The sequence below is a fragment of the Hylaeus anthracinus genome, unplaced genomic scaffold, assembly GCF_026225885.1.
Source record: "Hylaeus anthracinus isolate JK02 unplaced genomic scaffold, UHH_iyHylAnth1.0_haploid 11994, whole genome shotgun sequence".
In the NCBI taxonomy this organism is placed as follows: Eukaryota; Metazoa; Arthropoda; class Insecta; order Hymenoptera; family Colletidae; genus Hylaeus; species Hylaeus anthracinus.
Window position 1 is genome coordinate 1,328,836 of NW_026534341.1, and position 19,119 is coordinate 1,347,954.

Here is a 19,119-nt window from a genome sequence, read left to right on the forward strand (position 1 = left end):
ACAACATGGAACGTCCCTAGTTGGCGTCAGTTATTACGAGATCTTAAGCTTTATTTCTATAAAATTTTTCTAAAAATTGCCCTTATTATTCAGTTTTCGCTTTATGGAAATGCCCCGATACAAATTTCCACACAACGATAATATTTATACATGTACACATCCGATCGAATGAATGCGAATGTGAATGCCATTGGCATTCGATATACCGTTTCTGTTTCTGGCTGTTTCCATTCTCGATAGCAAAAGAATAGGCCTTGGTAAATGTTTGAAAAAATTTCGAAGGAATTTGTTTGACATGTTTTAATTATCGTGAAAATGTAAAATTTTTAGCGAAATATTTTTAAACAAGTTCCGGGCAAACGGTCGTAAATCGTAATACGAATAGAAAGAGAAAGACAATGCTTAGTACTACGTAGTAGTTGCTACGTCGATAATGTCGTTGATCTGAATGCAGCAAGGTTCCGGTGATTCGGTGAGTGTGCTCTTTTCAAACATGGAGAGGTTATTTGTTTGAAATAATATGTGGGATTTAGGAAACCGGGGTGTTGTCGCGTTAGTAAGTGTGTTGAGCGGGTGTGTGTTCCTTTACAACGTTTGGGGACCGATTCTCCTTCTTACGATTTCGCTGTTTCTGACTATTTATGCGTGCTATTCTTTAATCACCAGCGACAGCTTATTCTCGCCGCACGCATTCCTTCTATTCGATTATTGCAAACGCATCTCTCTTGAAGTTCGTGCAAACTTCGAGAGTATCGTTGACCACATTTGTCGGTACACTCGTACTCTTTGGGAAAGTGGAAATCGTCGTTTTCGGGAACTGTACCTAACCCAGACGAGGATGGAGAGACGTCGTGGATCGCATTATCAACTTAGCAGCGACCCATTTCCAACTAGAAGAAACTCTTCAAAGTTTGGTTCGATTTCTCGGCTTAGTCCGATTATAAAAACCCCACAAAATTCTGATGCCGAGAACATCGGCTCCGAGAATAAAGTCTACCATAATTCAGATTATTCGTCGTACGATCGCAGTGTCTTCGACAAACACTCATCGACGCCGACATTTCCACGGAACAAAGATGAATTTGGAAACAAAGCCAATGAATCGTTATCGTTGGATCAAACTCCATCAAAGAGAATGTCTTCCGCTTATTCGCCGAATCATAGTTTGTCGCAAGGTGAAAATACGATGCGTTTCACTTCGGAAGGATCGCCATGGGGAACCAGCATCGGTCCAAAAGTTCATCCAAAATCCAGTCCTATAGAAACTGTTCGACCAGCATCTGGACCTTTAACGATGTCAACTAGATACAATATAGATCCAAGGTAAGAATGGTTGCCCAGGTTTAAAGAATTTGTTTCATAATAAGAAGGCGTATGACTCCATTTCTACTACATCTATTTCTAATTTAATTTCAGAGTATACAACGACGTAACCTCTCCTGGGCTTACAACTCGCTTAACGAAATATGCAGCAGAAGCCAATAACAAATTAACTCATCAGTCACGGTACGGTGTAGGACAGTTTCCCAAAGTTAATCTTCAAGCTAGTTCGATTCCATTGATAAATGCGAAAGTTGTGAAAACTAAAACACCGATGATCGTCAGAGTGGTTCCTCTGGACGCCGTTCGATATTCTCCACCAGGAAAACAGAAACTTTTATCGGACTTGTGCGGTACGGATGGCAGTTGCTCTTCTCTTAGCGTCGTCCAAACTCTAAGAGATATATCGTTAAAGAGACACGCGTCGCGAGAAGATGTTACTTTCGATTTAGCGAAAAAGCAACGAACAGGTGGTATCGTTATAAATGAATACGAGACGCAAGATGAAACGAAACAGAAAAGAAGCAGAGAAGATTCTTCAAAATCGGAGGAAGATACATCACCGCAAAGTACAACGATTAGACCCACGAAACGAACTAAAACACCATCTTGTTACGATGTCTTAAATTCATTCAGTTCCAGCAAACACGTTGCGTCTGGTGTTAAAAGGAAAGCCGGTAAGTATATCACGTGTTACTATTAAGTTACGCGTAAAATTAAGTTTCGATCAAGATTTCGAATTCTGTATGTTTATTTTAGGAGACCTTTCGCGAAGTGGAACGCCAGATTTCGAAAAGCATTTCAAATCTTTGGAGTGCGTACAAAATACTAATATGCCAACATTACCAGAAACACAACATGTAAAATATCGTAATCATGATATAATAGAAAACAAGAACTCGGATGCGTGTAACCTCCGCGATAAGGTTCCCGAGCATTCACCGTTAAAGGGGATTCTTAAGACGAGTACGAAAAGTTTAGAAACTAACTCGCATGGCAAAGATGTCGATGCGAAGCATACGAACGTCTATAAAGAAAAAAATCAATCCACGGAGTCCATGGAATCAGCGAAATTAACAAACAAATTATTTATGAGAGCAGAACCGGAAAGAAACGAAAAGTTAAGAATGTTGGTCGAAGAGCAAGGTAACATTAGGGCGAAATTTACTACGGACGACGTAGAGGAGATAAAGATGGAGGATATAGCGGATATGAGGCAAACCAGCATGAAGGCGAGGCTGCAGAGCATGTTTGACGCTATATCCGGCAAAGGTAAATGCTATTGAAGTAATCGTCGAATCGCGAACAGAAAATTATTTCTCTCTTTCTCTCTCAACGACTCTTAACAACTTTTTCATATTTTCAGCATCCAGTAAAATTAATCCGGATGTCGTTATTCAAGCAGAAGAAGTAAATGCGGTTAAATCCGTCGCGTGTCCCGTAACGTGTGCGACCCTTAATTCTTCGACGACTACAACAAACGTTAACACAACACCAATTTCGACGTCAGCCGTAGCACTTAGTCCTGGCACGAGCGAATCTCATTCAAAATCTCCGAAACATGTATCTTTCAGTTTACCGACTACGACTAAACAAACGTCATCGAATCTGACAGTTCCGGTTACTATCGATTCCGAAACAAAAGCCGAAAACTCGTCTGTTTCCAAATCAACTGTAGCAAACTTTGGCTTTGACAAGTCTGCGGTATCTATAGGGACGGAAGCTTCGTCGACGTCGTCTGGAACATTTACGTTTGGTGCCGTTGCTCCGAATCCGAATAACCAACTTTCCACGTCCGCTACAGGCTTGCTTGCCACGTCTACAACTACTATCCCGGCGAGTTTGTTTGGAAACGTTGGCGATACCATGTCGAAACCTCTGGCCATTCCTACGACTCGTGGTGTGCTCGATAAGAACAACGAAATTAATCGAAATAACACGATATCACATGATGATGCTGTGAAAATGACTTCGAATGTAACGCCTGGAAGTATAACGTTCGTTTCGACGCCTCCGAACGCGCCAACGTCGATCGCACCGGCTGATGTACGAATCAAAGAGCAAAGTACGGAAACTACCACGAGCGCAATGTCTTTCAAAAGTATCACGAGTACCGTTTCAAGCGGACTGTCGGCAGTAACGACCACCGCCACACCGACTACATCAGCTTCGTTGTTTACCTTTGGAAATATCGGTAGCAACGCGCCAACATCGAAACCCGAAACATTTTTATTCGGTAATTCGACAACACCTGCGAATTGCGTATCCACGAAAAATAACACCGAGTCGAATATCGTGACCACCAACGCGTTAAACTCGAACGCAAAAGTTACTATACCGACTACGTTTGGATCACCTTCGGCATTCACTTTTGGTGCAACTACTTCGTCAGCGTCCAACAACAAACCTGTATTTTCTTTCGGTAGTACTGTATCCACTGCGACCAATTTATCAACCGGAACATCGGGCACAAGTACATTCGTTACCGGAAACAACAATAACAATATCTCGACTTCGACGTTTGACAGTTCGTCGGTTAACAATACTCGACAGTTCAATTCGAACTCTAGTTCGATATTTGGTAACGCGTCCACCACGTCGATCGCGTCAATCTTTGGAACAAAAAACAGTCAGCCAGTTTTCAATATTGCTTCGAATTTGAGTGCGATCGGTGCTCCGAAAACTACTACCACGACTATTTTCGGTTCCACCGGTGGTGTAACTAGCTCAGAATTAACATCCGCGAATTCAACGTCGGCTTTCTCGAATACCACCAGTGGTTCTTCTTCGGGACTAATGAGCACAGCTTCCGTGCCAATTTTTTCCTCTACCGTGAACACATCCGCGTCGGAAGTAACCGGAACGAGTGGTAATAATGATAATAATACTAATAATAATAATAATAATAATAATCTGTTCTCGAATGTAAACTCGACGTCCGCGTTTAACGCGACGGGTAATATTTTCGGGCAAACAAAATCGCCAGCTACAAATTTCAAAAGTACTTCGGGAGTATTTGGAAGCAACGCTGCGCCATTGTTTGGATCACAAGTAACCACGGCAGCCACGTTCGGTGGTGTGAACGTTTCAAACAACACGACTGCACCAGTTTTCGGTTCCACAAGTGTTTCCAGTAACGCGACCGTTCCCACTTTCGACACGCAAACTACCGTATCGTCCGGTTTTCGAACCCGAAGCAACGCAATGTCGCAAAACTCTCCATCGCGGACGTTTGGGGCCAGGACTGTCGTCTTTGGTACCGATAACACTTCGTCGACTTCCGTTTTTGGAGCTTCGAGCAGCGGGGCTTTTAATTCTCCTACCTCGAATACCTTTAGTGAACAAAACACGACAAACGTTACGTTTACCGGCGCCAAGGCTTCACCGTTTAGTGTTCAATCTTCAGCCTTTGGTGCTCCAAACTCGAATGCTCCTGCCTTTGGAACGAATAATGCGAATACCACCAACAACAATAACACTGGCATCTTTACCTTTGGAGCGAATCAAAATCCACCGCAACAAAATATTACCACGTTTTCATTTGCAAGCAACAATAGCGGCAGCGGCGGCAGCAGCAACAACAACAACAACAACAACAACAACGCAAACAACAAACCCGTCACTTCTGCATCTGCACCCTTCCAGTTCACCGGTGCAACTTCGAAACCAGGTTACGAGACTATACTATTACTAGTACCACATTGCACTAACGTTACTAATTTTATGCGTTTGAAAACAGTTACAGGATTTAATTTCTCCGCTCCGTCGACAACACCGTCCATCAACTTCGGGACAACGAATGCGCCAACCTTTAACGCATCGACACCTGGTATGTTCAGCATCGGGAGCGGTTCAATCGCGCCAAGATCCAGGAGCGTACGGACCAGAAAACCGAGATGATGGAGAATGTAAATTTCGTCAACTTCCGCTCGTAGAATCTTTTTCATCCAAACGCTACATCAACTCGACATTCGATTTCGCGGTAACGTCACGATCAACGGCGAATGTTCGCATCGATTTTCAATACAAAGCAAATTTATGGATAAGAGAAACGACGCGTTGGGTATTATAATTTGAAACCGGTGCACCTTTTCAGCCAAGTACTGGTTAACGTTTTAAAATACAATTTTCGCTATCGTTAAATGTATTCATTTTGTACATATTAAATCGTCGAAGCAGATTTGTATCTTCTGTCGTTCTAAACTCTGCTCAAATTAAACTATAACAACGAAGAAAAGAAAAAGTGTGAAAAAAAGCCCCGCGAAAACGTGTGACCGTTGTATCATCGAAAATCAAGCATCCATGTTGAACTTATATACATACGTACGCGCTCACGATATATCAGTTCTTTAATTTAACGTTCATTAAATAATAATAAAGCAAATAGTAGAAAAACCGAAGGAGAATACGATCGAACGAGTTTGTATTTCCTCGTGGTTTGTCAGCGTTTCGATATCTTAGGTCGGTCCAAGTATCGCTTGTTATTTTAAATTGATATCGATATCAACGAACCGTTACCTTTTACTTTTTCATAGAGCAGGTGTTCGATATTAAAAAGTAGACACCTTTACCTTGTATTTCCGGAGCGAGTTAAAGTAACGTGATACAAACAGACGGACGAAAGCGTGCGGTTGGCCAGAGCACATTGTAAAAATACACAATTATTTTTTTCTACGTTACAACCAGACAGGTGTACTCCCGAGATATTGTAAAGTTTGAAAATAAAAATTAAAAAAAAAAAAGCGATAAATATGAACGCCGGCAGTTTTCGAGTTCTATGTCGTATGCTTAGCGTTTGTTCTCAACCTTTTTTCCTTGACATTTTAATCGAACGACCTGTATTTTTCCATGGCCAGGGTTACGATTTGTTTGTACGAACGCGTGTTCCGTTGCAAGACGCGTAACGCATGATTACCAAAAATTGCGCAGATGCATGCGTTTCGTATCGAGTATACGTAAGGCGAGGTGACAAAAACCTTGACGCGCTTTCGTTTAAATTATTTATCGGCGGATGGTACAATTCGGCTCACTTAGTCGAGGATGCGCGTACATAGCTGCGAATGATAAGTACGAGGTGTCTATCGTATCGACTGCCGATATTCTTAAGGACGATTGCGCGCGCGTGCGAGCGAGCGAGGAAGTAACGCGTGAGTTACGTCACACGTGTTCCGTGAAACTCAACGCGGGATTGGTCGAACGAACGAGCTAGTTTACGAGCCGGCCTATCGGAGAGCTCGTTAGACGGGAAGGATGTTTGCACGGTCGCCTGGAAGCGCAGCCATGTTGGGAACATTAGAAGGGAACCAACACCACGACCAGAAAGACGGGAACATCTAGGTTCGGCAGCGGCGTGTCTTAACACCTTAACACCACCACCATGGCTGACCCGGAAAAACAGCCCGAACAACCAAAGGCTGTCCAGCAGAAGCTGGTCATCGGTGAGTGAACCGTGTATTTACGATTTACGGCTGATATCGTATGCGTGCGTGTTCTCGGTCGCGAAAAAATGGAGCGGATAGATAGAGCGGCGGGGTTGTCTCTGCGGGATGGTCAGCGTGTGCGATCAATGGCGTCTATGAGCAGCAGACGTTGAGCCATGTGGCACACGATCGGCGTGTACGGTGTACTGTGTACGGTGTACGGTGTACTACGTATCACTTCCACGGTTTTTCCAGCTCGTTTGGAATTTCGCGCACACGAGACGACTGAGTCCCTTTTCACCGTCGTTCTCTACTACCCCATTACGTCCATTCTTTTCTCGGCTTTCTCGAGCGCGCTTCGAGTTGCTCGTACAAACATTTTCGAGAAGCCCGGATTCGTAACGCTTTATTCTTCTTCCGCGATTTAAGTGCATCGCTCATCCAAAATACGCAGAAAAGTACGAATAACGAGCGTTGCGGTTGCATCTCGGAATCCATACATACACCGCTCTTTTTCCCCCAAATACATATTCTTTTCGTCTTCTCCAAACATTGTTCGCAGCAACTTCCAACCGAACGATATCGTTACGTAACTTTCGGAATTTGATTATTTTCAACATTTCTCCGTCAGGCTTCGTTACCGTTTCGTTACCAAGCAAACCAAAAACGTAGCTTATCGTTACTCGGTTTGCAATGCTTTATTATTTACTCAACGATATATTTTCCGATCGATATATTTTCCGACTCATCCTGGACTGAGAATGAGTCGGTGTGAACCGGAGTTTTCTCCTTAAATCGTACGTGTATGCACACATACCTAGCGTTTTACGCGGCGAATTTCCATCGGCGTCATTCGAATCTCAACGTTCGAAGGAATTACCGTGTAAACCGTTAACGAACCTTTATAATCCGGAAAGTATCGTTTACCTCGCGAATGTCGTCGGCCGTGTCCGCGATGTAAACATACGCGATACCGATCGCTTTCGGTTTCGATGTTTCGTCCTAAGTAAATACGAACAGTTTCCACCGTTAGAATGGGAGCAAAAAATTTGTTTCGAATACCGCTCTAGTCGTGTTGTTTGACACGCCATTGCTGGACATGCTTTCGCGAAATATTTTCGACCGAGTAATTCCTGTCCATTTCGGCCCGGTGAAATTGTGTTTCGTTCGTCCGGTGGTAAATGTTTCGGGGGGCGTTACCATTGATTATTATCGTTAGAATTTTGGTGTTAGAATTTTGCAGTGTTGTGACTCGGTGAAGCGTGCGAGCGAGTCAGCGAGAGAGGGAGAGAGAGAGAAACTTAATCGCGGTCTGCGCACAGCGTAACGGAACGTTACCCGGTACCCGGTACTCGGTACATACATAACTAATTGGACTTGTTTCGCTTTTGTTGGGTTTCAGCTAACAAAGTGACCGGGACTGTGAAGTGGTTCAACGTGAAGAGTGGATACGGATTCATCAACAGGTTAGTAACAATCGTTTCTCCATTGTTATCCATCATTCTTCCATTCCGTGACGCGTCCGTTTCTCTAGTCGCGATTCTCGAAATTCTTAACATCTCGGAATTCCTTCGTCTCTGGCATCGCCATTGCGACATCGAGCAATAACGACGCTTTTCCAAGTAATAGTCGGTTTATACGTTTTCCAAATTTTCGCCCGCGTAGGACCGTTCGGTATACACATCGTGTCGTATAACTAGCTCGTTTCTCGATCCTCGATCCTCGATCCTTGGCTATTTCTAGCAATCTCTCGATCTATGCGTTTGGCTGTTCGCCAAAGCATTCGTTTTCGAGCAACGCGACGCCGCGACTTTGCACGCTTCGTCGATTAGTATCTCGATACCGACGAGACTCGACAAAATTTTGTCTTTTTGATCGATCGTCTTATTCATCTTCGATCGCGTGGCCTGTACGGTATTAACGTTTTAATTGCGTTTCGACTTTCAAATGTAACGAATATTCGTACATATCGAAAGACGGAGAAATGATCGGTGTTTACTGGATTATGTACACACGTACGATTATGTACACGTGACACGCGTATCTCGTGTAAATTATCGCGATAAATACGAGTGGACGTGTATCGGGTACACGGTTTGGTCGAAACACGGCTATTTCCAAACGATTCACGTGTAAATATCATGGTATTTACTCGTGTGTTACAACATTAGCAGCAATTTTTTCTTTGTAACTTTGCTCGCGTTAACACGTGGACACGACAGAATTTGAAAAATTATTACTTTTAATATTAGCTTTTGCTTTACTCGACGGGAACGTAACATAAATTATCGTTGTTTTGTCTTTATTTTATATAACTCGATAAATTAAGCAACGGTTAAATTTAACGTTGCAAACTGTATCTTGCATTGTTCCAGCGGCAAGGTTGTCGATGCATAGCCATTAACGATGACAAATTGAATCGTATGAATACCTAGATATTTAATTTCGCGTCTCTAAAAAAAAGGAATAAACAATACGATTTCGTTAATTGCGCTATTTTTCTATTTTCGTTCTAGCTGTAAATTCGTAGAGTATCGAAGTATTTAAAAAAAAAAAGAAAAGAAAAAAAAAATCGAAGGTAATCGATAAACAATGTAAAGTTTGATCGGAAGAGTTGTTAATTTGGCTGAATCGGTGGTAGGAAAATTAGGTTGCGATCGGTGGCCGGTGGGAAGGTGGTGTGGCGCGTGGCGGGGAGGGTAGCAGTCGTTGAGCGCACGTTTCTCTCTTCCTGCGACAGAAGGCTAGGTTCGACGACCTTTCAACTCCGTGATTTGCTTTGCAGCCTCACGGCTGCAATTGCATTCGCGTGAATCCCAGAATTCGCTAGGCCGAATAAACGACGCTTATCGCGCTCGCGGAATGGAAACCTCGAAGTGAACGACAATTTTGGAAATTCTGTTGCGATCCATTTACGGGAATTGGGCTCTTCCGTTCCGACAGAAAATTAAAGGGAGATAGGTTATTGGAGAGACACGCGGAACGTACACCGTTCAACGATTAAGTAATCGGATACGTAATCTATACTCGTAATAAAACTTGTGTGTGCGGAGAGGGAGATGGGATGGAGGGATGCTCGTTCGGAATGCCATCGATTAAAAACTTTGTTTGTTTGTTTCAGAAATGACACCAAGGAGGATGTGTTTGTCCACCAAGTGAGTATATAATTTATAGATATTTGTATGTAAACGTGGGTGCGGATGCCCCATACACGATCGATTAATCGAAATCCATGTGTCCTTGTAGTCTGCTATCGTGAAGAACAACCCAAGGAAGGCCGTTCGTAGCGTCGGTGACGGAGAAGTGGTCGAGTTCGACGTGGTGATAGGCGAGAAGGGTCACGAAGCGGCCAACGTTACCGGTCCTTCCGGGGAGGCGGTAAAGGGTTCGCCTTACGCTGCCGACAAGCGACGCGGATACCGCGGAGTTCATTGGTACATCAACCAGAAACGTGGGAACGGTCGACCTCAACGCAGACCTCGAGAAGGACAAGAGGGTTACGAAGCTGGTTAGTACAATTTTCTCTCTTCATTCCTTCTCTCCCTTATTTCTTACGCGTTTAACGAGTGTCCGTCCGATGATTCGTTTTGGAGCGTGTAAACGAGCCGAAGGCATGTTCGCAGGCGAGGGTAAGACCGTGGACGACGCAAACGTCGGAGAAGGCGGCGGTCAGCAGCGACGTTACAGAGTTCGACGGCAGTACGACGGATATTATCGTGGATCGCGACGGTCTGGGCCGTCGGCGCAGCAACAAGGCGACAACTCTGGTGAGATCGGCGAACAGGGAGGCGAGGGAAGCGTCGGAGGAGTTCAACGCGGTGGAGGCGCTCGTGGACGCGGTGGACCTTCTCGTCGTTACTTCCGACGCAACTTTCGCGGAGGAAGAGGCGCCGGACCTCCTCGTCGCCCTCGAAGCCAGGACGGACAACCCACGGTCCGTAAACTCGTTTGTTTTATCATTTCGTATATGTAAAGGCTTTTCTTTTGATCCTTGGCGATCTTTTGAATTTCTGTTTGTCGAGTCGAGAATTACGCTACGACAGACACTTTTCTTGTCAAACAACATAACGTACATTCATTTGAGAAATATCTTTATCCGTTCGATGAATCTTTACGTACGACGCTCGTAGAACTCCTGTGAGCCTAGTCTCTCGATCCCTCTCTAGCAACTCAGTGATTCTGCATTTTGCATGGTAGCGTCTCTGGTAAAAGGTATTTTCACCAACGCTGTAGGATTCACGTGGTATCATACGAAACTCGACTCTTTTGCTAGACGATGCGACGCGACGAGGTTTCATGGTTTCTTACTCGCTATTCCTATCTATCTATCGATCTCCTTTCGTTCCTCGATTCACGACGGAGCCTCTTTTACGTACTTTACATCAATCCGCGACGAATTGCTCGCAAATTTAGATGACCGACGTCGAAGAAGTTGGAGCCGCGTTAACGATCAACGATTTACAACGTCCCCGATACAAACGACGAGTAACACGGCCACCAAGACCAACCAGTAGCCAGGAAGGGATCAGCAGGGCAAATCATCGATACGCGGTCAACAAACCTAATCCTCTACCCATTTCCCCACGTCCACGAGTCCCGATCTCCAAGACATTCCCCGAAGACGCTTCCGATAGGCTTGTCAAGGTAGCGAACCCTATTTCTAATCCTACTCTATCCATGCTCGATCCGCGAGTTTTAAAAGTGTATTGGAAGAGACTAATAGGAGACAGACTCTTGTCGTTACCGCTCCTTCTCCGAATCCATGGCTTTTCCTCGTATATGGGATATTTGTAAATATGTATTCGCCTTCTCGTGGATGGATCGCGCACACGGTCTGCACGCTTTCGCCCTTCGATTAACCGCAATGTTAGACGATTGCCGCGGCAATCGCGTGTTCGATCCGTTAACGAGCGTTCGTAAAGTAACGTAGCGCTTGGCACACACTATTGCACGTATCTTTTTGTGCTCTTTTCAGTCGGAGCAGAAGTCGGATGCACCTAAAGATAAGGATGCACCTGCCGCTGCCCCTGCTCCACAGGTAACGTGGCTTTATTTTTCTTTCTTCTCTCTTACCCGTACCCCCATCCACATCCCTTTCCTTTCGTACTTTCATTTCAAACGTACGGCATGCTCCTTTCGTCCACGATTACATTTTTAGACTCGCTAGTCTTTCCGGTATCTCTGTCGTTTACTTTAATATTTTTCTCTCGGGGCATACGATACGTTAATTGTTGTTTGCTATCTATTTCTTATTCTGTTGTGCGAGACTTGTTTCTCTATAGTAAAAGAAAAATATATATAATACACACTTTTTGTACGAAACGTGTCGGAGAAACACGATTGACGAGGTTTGCGTGTTTTGCAGGAGAGTCAGCCGGTCCAGAACACCACCACCGAAAGCAACGCTTAACCAAGAGTCAATGGTACCATTACGACGCAACCACTCCTCTTAATATGTAACACCAACACCCGTTATACACCGAAGCAACAACAGCAGCAATGGCAACAACATAACAAAAGAAATGAAAAAATCTGAAAAAAAGTCTTAAAAAAAAATGGAAAAATATACCAGCAAATGAACATCACACTTCACACTCTCCTCAGGAAACGAACAAAGAGAGTGGTCGTGCGCGTGAGCGCGCGTCAGGAATTTTGATTCGTCGAGGAGGATACGCGCAAAACTGTAACGGAACGACTGCGAGCAAAGATACAGTTTTGTGTTCGACGCGTCGACGACGATGTATCTTGGCTCGCAACCGGGCACGTTGGACGCCGTTGTCGAAAGATTCGAACGCGCGCAGCCGCTGGTCGCAGAACGCAAGCGATACGGTACGGTAGAAACGGAAACACGCGGGCGCGAGTATGTGGAATAAACGTTGGCGAGTTTCGTTGAATTTGTTTCAAGTTGGAACAGTGTGCGGTAGCGGTAGCGGTAGCGGTAGCGTCAGCGGCAGCGGCAGCCGCGTAAGGATATCCGTGGAACGGCGGGAACGACGAAAGACGAGAAAAGTCACGAACGCGACGACGACCAATTCTGTGTAGACGATAGGGTAAGTCTTGATCAGTGAAACGGACGAAATCGCGAATAAAAGACAAGATGATCGAAGCACGGAGATGGGATACGATACGAACTCGAATGGACGAAAGTGGTAATTTTGTTCTTGTTTTTCGTATTCATTGTTTCATATGTTTTAATTTCTTTTCAATCAAACCCATTTGATCGTTTTACGTATATGTCTTTGAGTTTAGCGCGATATCCGCGCGCGGAGCTGTTTTCTTAAGTCCGTACGCGTAATCTGTAAACGTACGGCAATTGCATTTGTTCCGTTTTTCGGAACGCGGGATTCGATTTTCATGACGTTTGAAAAATTGAAGATCCGTCGTGTCGTTTTCGCTTTGCTCGGTCCCGCTTCGTCCTCCGCCTTCGATCGCGACAACGTTGCTCGTTGGCGACGAGTCGCGAGCAAGCGAGACGTTTTATTGCAGACGGTTTCGCCAAAAAATTCTTCGTTCTTTCGTTTTGCGAACCGGCGATTACTTTTACGATCGGCCATTGTAACGATGCAATCGGTGCCCCTGGTGGGTCCGAGATGCAAACAATCCGAACGTATCGCAATCGATTGTCTGACATCGCAACCCTTTTGGTGCGACTCGATCGATACAACCTTGCGGTTTATCGATGGAGCGACAGAGTGTGTGCGAGAGAGAGAAAGAGAGAGAGAGAGAGAGAGAAAAAAAAAGAGAGAGATTTATATCATTTTGCATGAAAACGTAATTACTTTTTTAAATTTTAGTTTGTAGTTCTATCGTCGGAGAATAAAATACACATTTTTCTTTTCAGAAATTTCGAAAGCAACTTGTTCCGACGAGTTGCTTAATTTTCTTTTTTAGCTCAAACGCACGCTGGATCTCGTTTGTTTATTTTTCTTAGTTAACGTTATCGTTGTTCGTCGTCGTTATCAATGTCGTTCGTTATCGTCGTCGCGATCGTCGTAAAGACTAGCATCTTGGTCGTTCTACTCTCGTTGGCGCGACAGGGTTCGAAACGTGCAATGGTACGAGTATCTACCACGGAAACTGAAGAGAGTGTGCGCGTGAGTGTCGTGCCGAGTGGGAGAATACATGGCGCGGGTCGCGTTGCTTTGCGGTAGATTGAAAATTGTGCTCGAAAGAGCGAAGATTTCCATGGAAGAGATATACGTTGTTCGTCAACGTAAACTGTCGATTTTGGTCTTTTTTTTTTCGCGCGCTATTCCGTTTCTCGTAAAACTATCGCGACCGTGACCTCCCACGAAGTACAAAGTAGAAGAACGCGAGAAGAAAATTGAAAAAGAGTCGTCGACGGCGAAGAAAAGAGTAAAACGAAGAAAGAAAGTAAACGCTTACGAGGCGAACATTGTAATTGAATGCGAAAAAAGAACAATGCATGTGTTGAAAGTGAATATCGGAGTAACAAGAAATAGAAGCAAAGAAATTATGCGAACAAGAGGAATCAAGCGGACTAAAACGTACTCGCGCAATACATGTAACGCGGTGTTCGCGTTTGCGTAGTCTCGCGCGATCGTAATCGCCATTGCTCGTCGCTATCGCGACTGAAAACTCGGACGCGTGCGTCGCAACGGCGAAACCGCTTACGGTTGAACGACGATCGAGCTCGGATAGGAAGTTGCTCGATATACGCGAGGCGGCCTTGTCGCTTCGCGGTCGAGCTCCTCGATCGTCCAATTTTGACGATCGACGTCGCGCCATCCTGCTTCGAATTTCTCCAACGCGATCCCCGGGGAATCGGTACGCGATTCTTCCAGGGATCGTCGCGCGATTCGGAGAACAGGTACGAGACGCGACACGACGCTACGTGTACTCCCACTTTTCGACAGTCAATTAGGTTCGACTCAGTTTTTTTCTCGAAAAGATCGCTGTGTAATATCGTCTTGGACTACGGGATAGGTCGGAAAACGATTGGGAGTGAATGCGGTACGAATCGAAGATACGCGTCGATCTCTCCTCTTGGAGGAGAGAGAGACCTCGGCGAGCGCATCGCGTCGCGTCACGCCGCGTCATTGAGGCGGATCCGAGGCGTCGTCCATCGACTGGCTGCCTACCCTACGAACCCACCTTCATCCTTGTCCCTTTTCCTCGAATCCCAAACCCTTTAACCCAGTGAATTTTATACGGTAAGCGAAACTTTGAAAAAGCTAATTTCATATATGGAATTTAATTTTTTCACGAAACATGTGCATTATAAAAAATAAATGCCAAAAAAATCGCAAAATCGACGAACCGAGCATCGAGTACGTGTCGTTTATACCCGACCGTCCCTTCCTTTGGATTTTCAACGTGAAAATCGTGGAAATGTAATTTTGCAAGGTGTCGCAGCGAAGAAACAGAGATGGAACACGAAATGCGAGATTCCTTGGATTCAGAGATGGAACACGAAATGCGAGTATACGTGTACATATGTGTATTATAGGACGTCAAGAGGAGGCTCGATCGATTTATTTCTTTCTTTACAAACAGTACGTTGGTATTTATCTTACGTATTCGCAATTTCGACTAAAGGTCGCGAATATTTGTTATTTCACGAGGAGGAGGTACGCGTTTGTGTTCGATTCGGGTTCGATAGAGGAATCTGACGCCAAACGTTGCCAGCGTTGGCCATGCACGCGCTCGCCGCTATCTCGGCCAAGTGCGTGTCCTTGTGGGGAGGCACCGCGATTCTGTGAAACATTCTCGCCACCTCGAAGAACGCCTCCAAGGCCCTCTCGGGTTGCTCCTCGTCCATTGCCGCGAATCCGCGACCGTAGAGATCCTCGCAAGCGCGCAAACCTTGGACCGATTCGAACAGATCGACTTTTCGCCGACAGCTGGAGCATTCGACGGCTCGGCTCGGGTCCCGCGGTAGCCTATGAAGCTTCTCGCATCCTTCCGTCGGACATCTGCGACACAGAATGAGAAACCGCTCTCGTCAAACTTTTTCAATTTGCTCTGTCGAGTTTCTTTCTCGTTTTATTTCGAATAGATCTTTGCGTCGATCGCCACTCGTGGTATTTTTCGGGTCGTCGCTCTTCGAGAACAACCGGTGAATCTCGACCGGCTTCTCATTTTCGCGTGCGAAACGTACAAAGTCGCGAAAAGATCCGCGCGGCGCCGGCGTCACGATTCAGAGACGGAAATACTCTGGATCGAGGTAGAAATTATCGCGAAAAATCGCGTAAAGTTCGTACCACGAGCACGGAATCTCGGCCAGTCTGCGCTTTAAAAACCGTAGCCCGATAACCCCTAGTAGCCTTCGCTTATCGCGTTTCGCGATTAGCGCGAGTAGTTTTACGCGCGGGATTTTCTCGACGTCATTCGATGTATCCGGTGCCGAGGTCCGCGCAAGCTTGCCGCTCTCCCCGCGGTAGCTCGCTAAATCGGTATTTGTCGATCGTCCGGAGAAATCAGATTTTCGCTCACCTTAACTTGACGCGATCGTTGGTCAATGTTTCGAAACTAGGCCAATCCTCTCGACATGCCGTGCACTCGCAGCGAAACCAGTATCTTCCGGCCAGAGTTCGCCGGCGTTCGTCCAAGTTTCTCTTGGTGAATATCGGCCCATAATTCTCGGCGACCACTTCCCCGGGCTTCAGGCTGCGAATAGCTCGAATCACGATGCATCGACCGACAAAGTACCTGCGCGAACCAACGGGAAAGTAGTCGACTGTCGAGCCAAGCGTGCGTCCGTGTGTTTACCTGGTTACCGCCGGGTAGCAGTCGTGATTGAATCGAGCGACCGTGGGATAAATGGCCACCCCGAGGTAGATCGGTCGGCTGCCACGGAACCGGTGTTCCGGCCCGAGTCGAGTCTCGAACACCTCGTGAGCGTTGAACTGCAGCAACTGTAGATGCTTGAGCAACAACACGGCCACCCCGATCTCTCGTTCGCCCGGGGGAGCTGAAAGCAAATGCAAACGGAATCGATCGAGCCAACTCTCGATCGCCGGATAGATTTGCCACGGCTCGTACCATCGTCTTTCGCGGGTTTCTCGAAAAACTCGACTCTCTGCAGACACTTGAGTAAGAACGCCGCCATCAATGATCGCTCGAACAAGTCCGTCGGCGTTCGTTCGTTCTCGTGGCTCACCAGGTCGTACGCACGCAAATCGACGCGGCTCTCGCGTTGTTCCTCGATTTCGGTTGCCTCCCGGTCCCGGTATCTCGAGTCGCGCAACTTTTTCTTCCTAATTCGTCGTTTCGCCGATCTGCTCGGCTTCGTCCACGGCTCGGTCTCTGCTCGATCGTTCAACGACGACTTCGCGGCACCTTCGGACTCGCGATTTCCACGTCTCAGCGATTCGTAAATCTCGGCGCACTTGCTCGGACCGTTACCGGTGACCATTCGCAACGCGAGCATGCTCAAAGCGCTCATCCCCGAACCTATTGAAAGAATCGATCGTTTTTCGCACTCGTTCCGTTCGTAAGAGATTCGAGGACGGAAGCTTTCTCTCGTTACCTATCGCCAGCGCCAGGATCTTGCACTCGTATCGGTGATAGGTTGCGAGCGCCGTGTCTCTGCACGCTCTGCCGCAGAACGCGACGCTGCTACAGTCCGGACATCCTATCGGATTTCTCAATCTGGAACCAAGAAAATTCCGCGTGGTTGCTACCCGTTGCTACCCAGAGGCTGTGCTACGGCGCGATCTCTCACCTCGAGAAACAGTGGTGACAGTGAGTGCCAAAATATTCTGGTAGCAAGCAAGCAGCGAGCGGTGGCTCGATCACCAGCGTGTCGCCTGGACCGATCTCTTTCGCCGCGATCGCTCGCTTCCCCGCTCGAGCGGTTTCTTCGATTTCCAACAGAGCCGACGCGCCCGGAAGTAGCGGATTTTCGCCTCCCGTCAAACTACCCGGCGCTGCTGCGACCAAATCGATTCGCTTCATTTATCATTTATTTATTATTTATTATTGACATTAATTATATTTCAACGCGCGAAATTAGCGAAACATACACGTACGTTTCGTCTCGGGGACGCGAGCAACTTTTTCTCGTTGCGAGTGTTCCTTAACGGTAATCAGACTCTTTTCGTTTGCCCGCAAGAATCTCTCGCACTCCTCCTTTTTCCTTGCAAGCTCCTTCCTGAAAGAGAGCGGATCGCTCGAAGAGGATCGTTTCGTTTGATTGGTTGAACAAGAGACGCGCAAGTAAAACTCACCGTAGCTGCTCCGGAAGCTCGATCTCCTCGAGCAGAGCCAAGTCTTCCAGGGCAAGGACGTGCTCGTTGCTGGCAAGAAATGTTTCGGCTCGGCCGAGCAACGCGAGCGGCAGCGCGAGCCCTGCATCGACAGATTTCTCGCATTTCTCTGGAACAGAAGCGGACTCGACTCAACGTTGGACGCGCTCGTCCTTGTCGCGTATATTAAATAGTAACCGATCGCATAGGATCGTTGGTATTACGCGTATGTAAGACGAAGAGAGGTTCGAGAGCTGTGGGTAGATATACAGGGTGTCCCAAAAGTCGGGGAGGAGCCGGAAATGGGGTGTAGCTGAGACGATTCTGAACAACAATCTCAGCTACCTCCCATTTCCGGCTGCTCCCCGACTTTTGGGACACCCTGTATATCGCTATATATATATATAGATCGTTACACGGCAACGGATACCTGGGACCGGGGCGCGAAGCACGGCTTGACTGAAAAGCAAGAGTGCTTTCTCTCGGTCGGCCGCGGCCGCTGCCACGAATCCCTCGAGTCTACGCGCCTTGGACGCGTTCGCGTCTTTGGCTCTGTACAGAGTTTTCGTTCTGCTCAAAGTATCGAGTACCGCGGTTTTGATCTTCTGGTCCGTAAACAACGCCCGAATTCGACTCTCGTCGTCGGTCAGGCGACCGAACACTTTCGCGATCCAGGCCTCGCCGGCGACGCTTGATACGTGCTCGCTAAAGTCACGGAAAAATCCCTTCTTTCCGGATCGCACCGTCTCCAACGAGCACAGCGTTCTGTAACGTTCCTCGGAACATTCCATGCCTTCCCCAGGTCGGCTACTCGAAGCACGACGAACCGCGAACTGCGACTCTTAACGCGAACGCGATTACCCACGAACCAAACTCGCGAAAGTAACGGCCGACGTTGTACCGTGTTCGGTACCGACGGGAATGGACGAGACATCTGCGCGTTCCTCCTCGACCCGCGTCGCCAGCCCTTCGCGAACGGTCGAATAATTTTAGACGCGGCTCGCGTCACGCCGTTATTTTCGTCAAAGAATTCCCGCGCGCGACCTAGCGCGCCTCTTCTCGCGAGACTCGATCACGGCTCGTACCGGTATACGGTACGGAGAACGAGAACCGAGTTATCGACTCGAAAATCCACGTTGCGCCGTGTCTTCGTCGATCGCAAACCTATC

At 46.7% G+C, this 19,119-nt stretch overlaps 3 protein-coding genes across 7 annotated transcripts; 2 read left to right on the forward strand and 1 right to left on the reverse strand.

Moving 5' to 3' along the window:
• The first annotated feature begins 200 nt into the window (after nucleotides 1–200).
• Nucleotides 201–6,076, forward strand: LOC128889013 (nuclear pore complex protein DDB_G0274915-like). Of its 3 annotated transcripts, none has more exons than XM_054146283.1 (6): nucleotides 201–909; nucleotides 1,030–1,323; nucleotides 1,417–1,997; nucleotides 2,080–2,592; nucleotides 2,687–4,990; nucleotides 5,060–6,076. In XM_054146283.1, the coding sequence occupies exons 1-6, from the start codon at nucleotides 521–523 to the stop codon at nucleotides 5,218–5,220; spliced, it is 4,242 nt and encodes a 1,413-aa protein (XP_054002258.1). In that variant the 5' UTR covers nucleotides 201–520; the 3' UTR covers nucleotides 5,221–6,076. The 3 variants fall into 3 exon arrangements, with proteins under 3 accessions (XP_054002258.1, XP_054002257.1, XP_054002259.1); XM_054146284.1 differs by having other exon boundaries at nucleotides 202–472; nucleotides 667–1,323; XM_054146282.1 differs by having other exon boundaries at nucleotides 201–1,323.
• Nucleotides 6,077–6,616: 540 nt separating this feature from the next.
• LOC128889040 (Y-box-binding protein 1) lies at nucleotides 6,617–15,025 on the forward strand. 2 transcript variants are annotated; one of them, XM_054146339.1, is made up of 7 exons: nucleotides 6,617–6,758; nucleotides 8,143–8,206; nucleotides 9,862–9,895; nucleotides 9,987–10,248; nucleotides 10,364–10,674; nucleotides 11,716–11,778; nucleotides 12,106–15,025. In XM_054146339.1, exons 1-7 carry the CDS (start codon nucleotides 6,698–6,700, stop codon nucleotides 12,148–12,150), a joined length of 840 nt encoding a protein of 279 aa, XP_054002314.1. In that variant the 5' UTR covers nucleotides 6,617–6,697; the 3' UTR covers nucleotides 12,151–15,025. The 2 variants fall into 2 exon arrangements, with proteins under 2 accessions (XP_054002314.1, XP_054002315.1); XM_054146340.1 differs by lacking the exon at nucleotides 11,716–11,778.
• Nucleotides 15,026–15,162: 137 nt separating this feature from the next.
• On the reverse strand, nucleotides 15,163–18,900 carry LOC128889020 (SET and MYND domain-containing protein 4-like). 2 transcript variants are annotated; one of them, XM_054146303.1, is made up of 9 exons: nucleotides 18,381–18,900; nucleotides 17,933–18,080; nucleotides 17,735–17,856; nucleotides 17,428–17,635; nucleotides 17,233–17,354; nucleotides 16,746–17,156; nucleotides 16,473–16,674; nucleotides 16,197–16,412; nucleotides 15,163–15,676 (listed from the first exon to the last, which is right to left on the reverse strand). In XM_054146303.1, exons 1-9 carry the CDS (start codon nucleotides 18,739–18,741, stop codon nucleotides 15,319–15,321), a joined length of 2,148 nt encoding a protein of 715 aa, XP_054002278.1. In that variant the 5' UTR covers nucleotides 18,742–18,900; the 3' UTR covers nucleotides 15,163–15,318. The 2 variants fall into 2 exon arrangements, with proteins under 2 accessions (XP_054002278.1, XP_054002279.1); XM_054146304.1 differs by having other exon boundaries at nucleotides 17,428–17,632; nucleotides 18,381–18,894.
• Nucleotides 18,901–19,119: the final 219 nt, after the last annotated feature.

Bases quoted from the DNA above. Each gene is read 5' to 3' on its own strand.
- LOC128889013 (XM_054146282.1), top strand. From the start codon at position 521: ATGTGGGATTTAGGAAACCGGGGTGTTGTCGCGTTAGTAAGTGTGTTG. The intron at 1,998-2,079 runs GTAAGTATATCA...TGTTTATTTTAG, and splicing joins TGGTGTTAAAAGGAAAGCCG to GAGACCTTTCGCGAAGTGGA. The intron at 4,991-5,059 runs GTTACGAGACTA...GTTTGAAAACAG, and splicing joins CGGTGCAACTTCGAAACCAG to TTACAGGATTTAATTTCTCC.
- LOC128889040 (XM_054146339.1), top strand. From the start codon at position 6,698: ATGGCTGACCCGGAAAAACAGCCCGAACAACCAAAGGCTGTCCAGCAG. The intron at 10,249-10,363 runs GTTAGTACAATT...GCATGTTCGCAG, and splicing joins ACAAGAGGGTTACGAAGCTG to GCGAGGGTAAGACCGTGGAC. The intron at 11,779-12,105 runs GTAACGTGGCTT...CGTGTTTTGCAG, and splicing joins CCGCTGCCCCTGCTCCACAG to GAGAGTCAGCCGGTCCAGAA.
- LOC128889020 (XM_054146303.1), bottom strand. From the start codon at position 18,741: ATGGAATGTTCCGAGGAACGTTACAGAACGCTGTGCTCGTTGGAGACG. The intron at 16,675-16,745 runs GTACGAGCCGTG...ATTTGCTTTCAG, and splicing joins GAAACCCGCGAAAGACGATG to CTCCCCCGGGCGAACGAGAG. The intron at 15,677-16,196 runs GTGAGCGAAAAT...TCTGTGTCGCAG, and splicing joins AACGATCGCGTCAAGTTAAG to ATGTCCGACGGAAGGATGCG.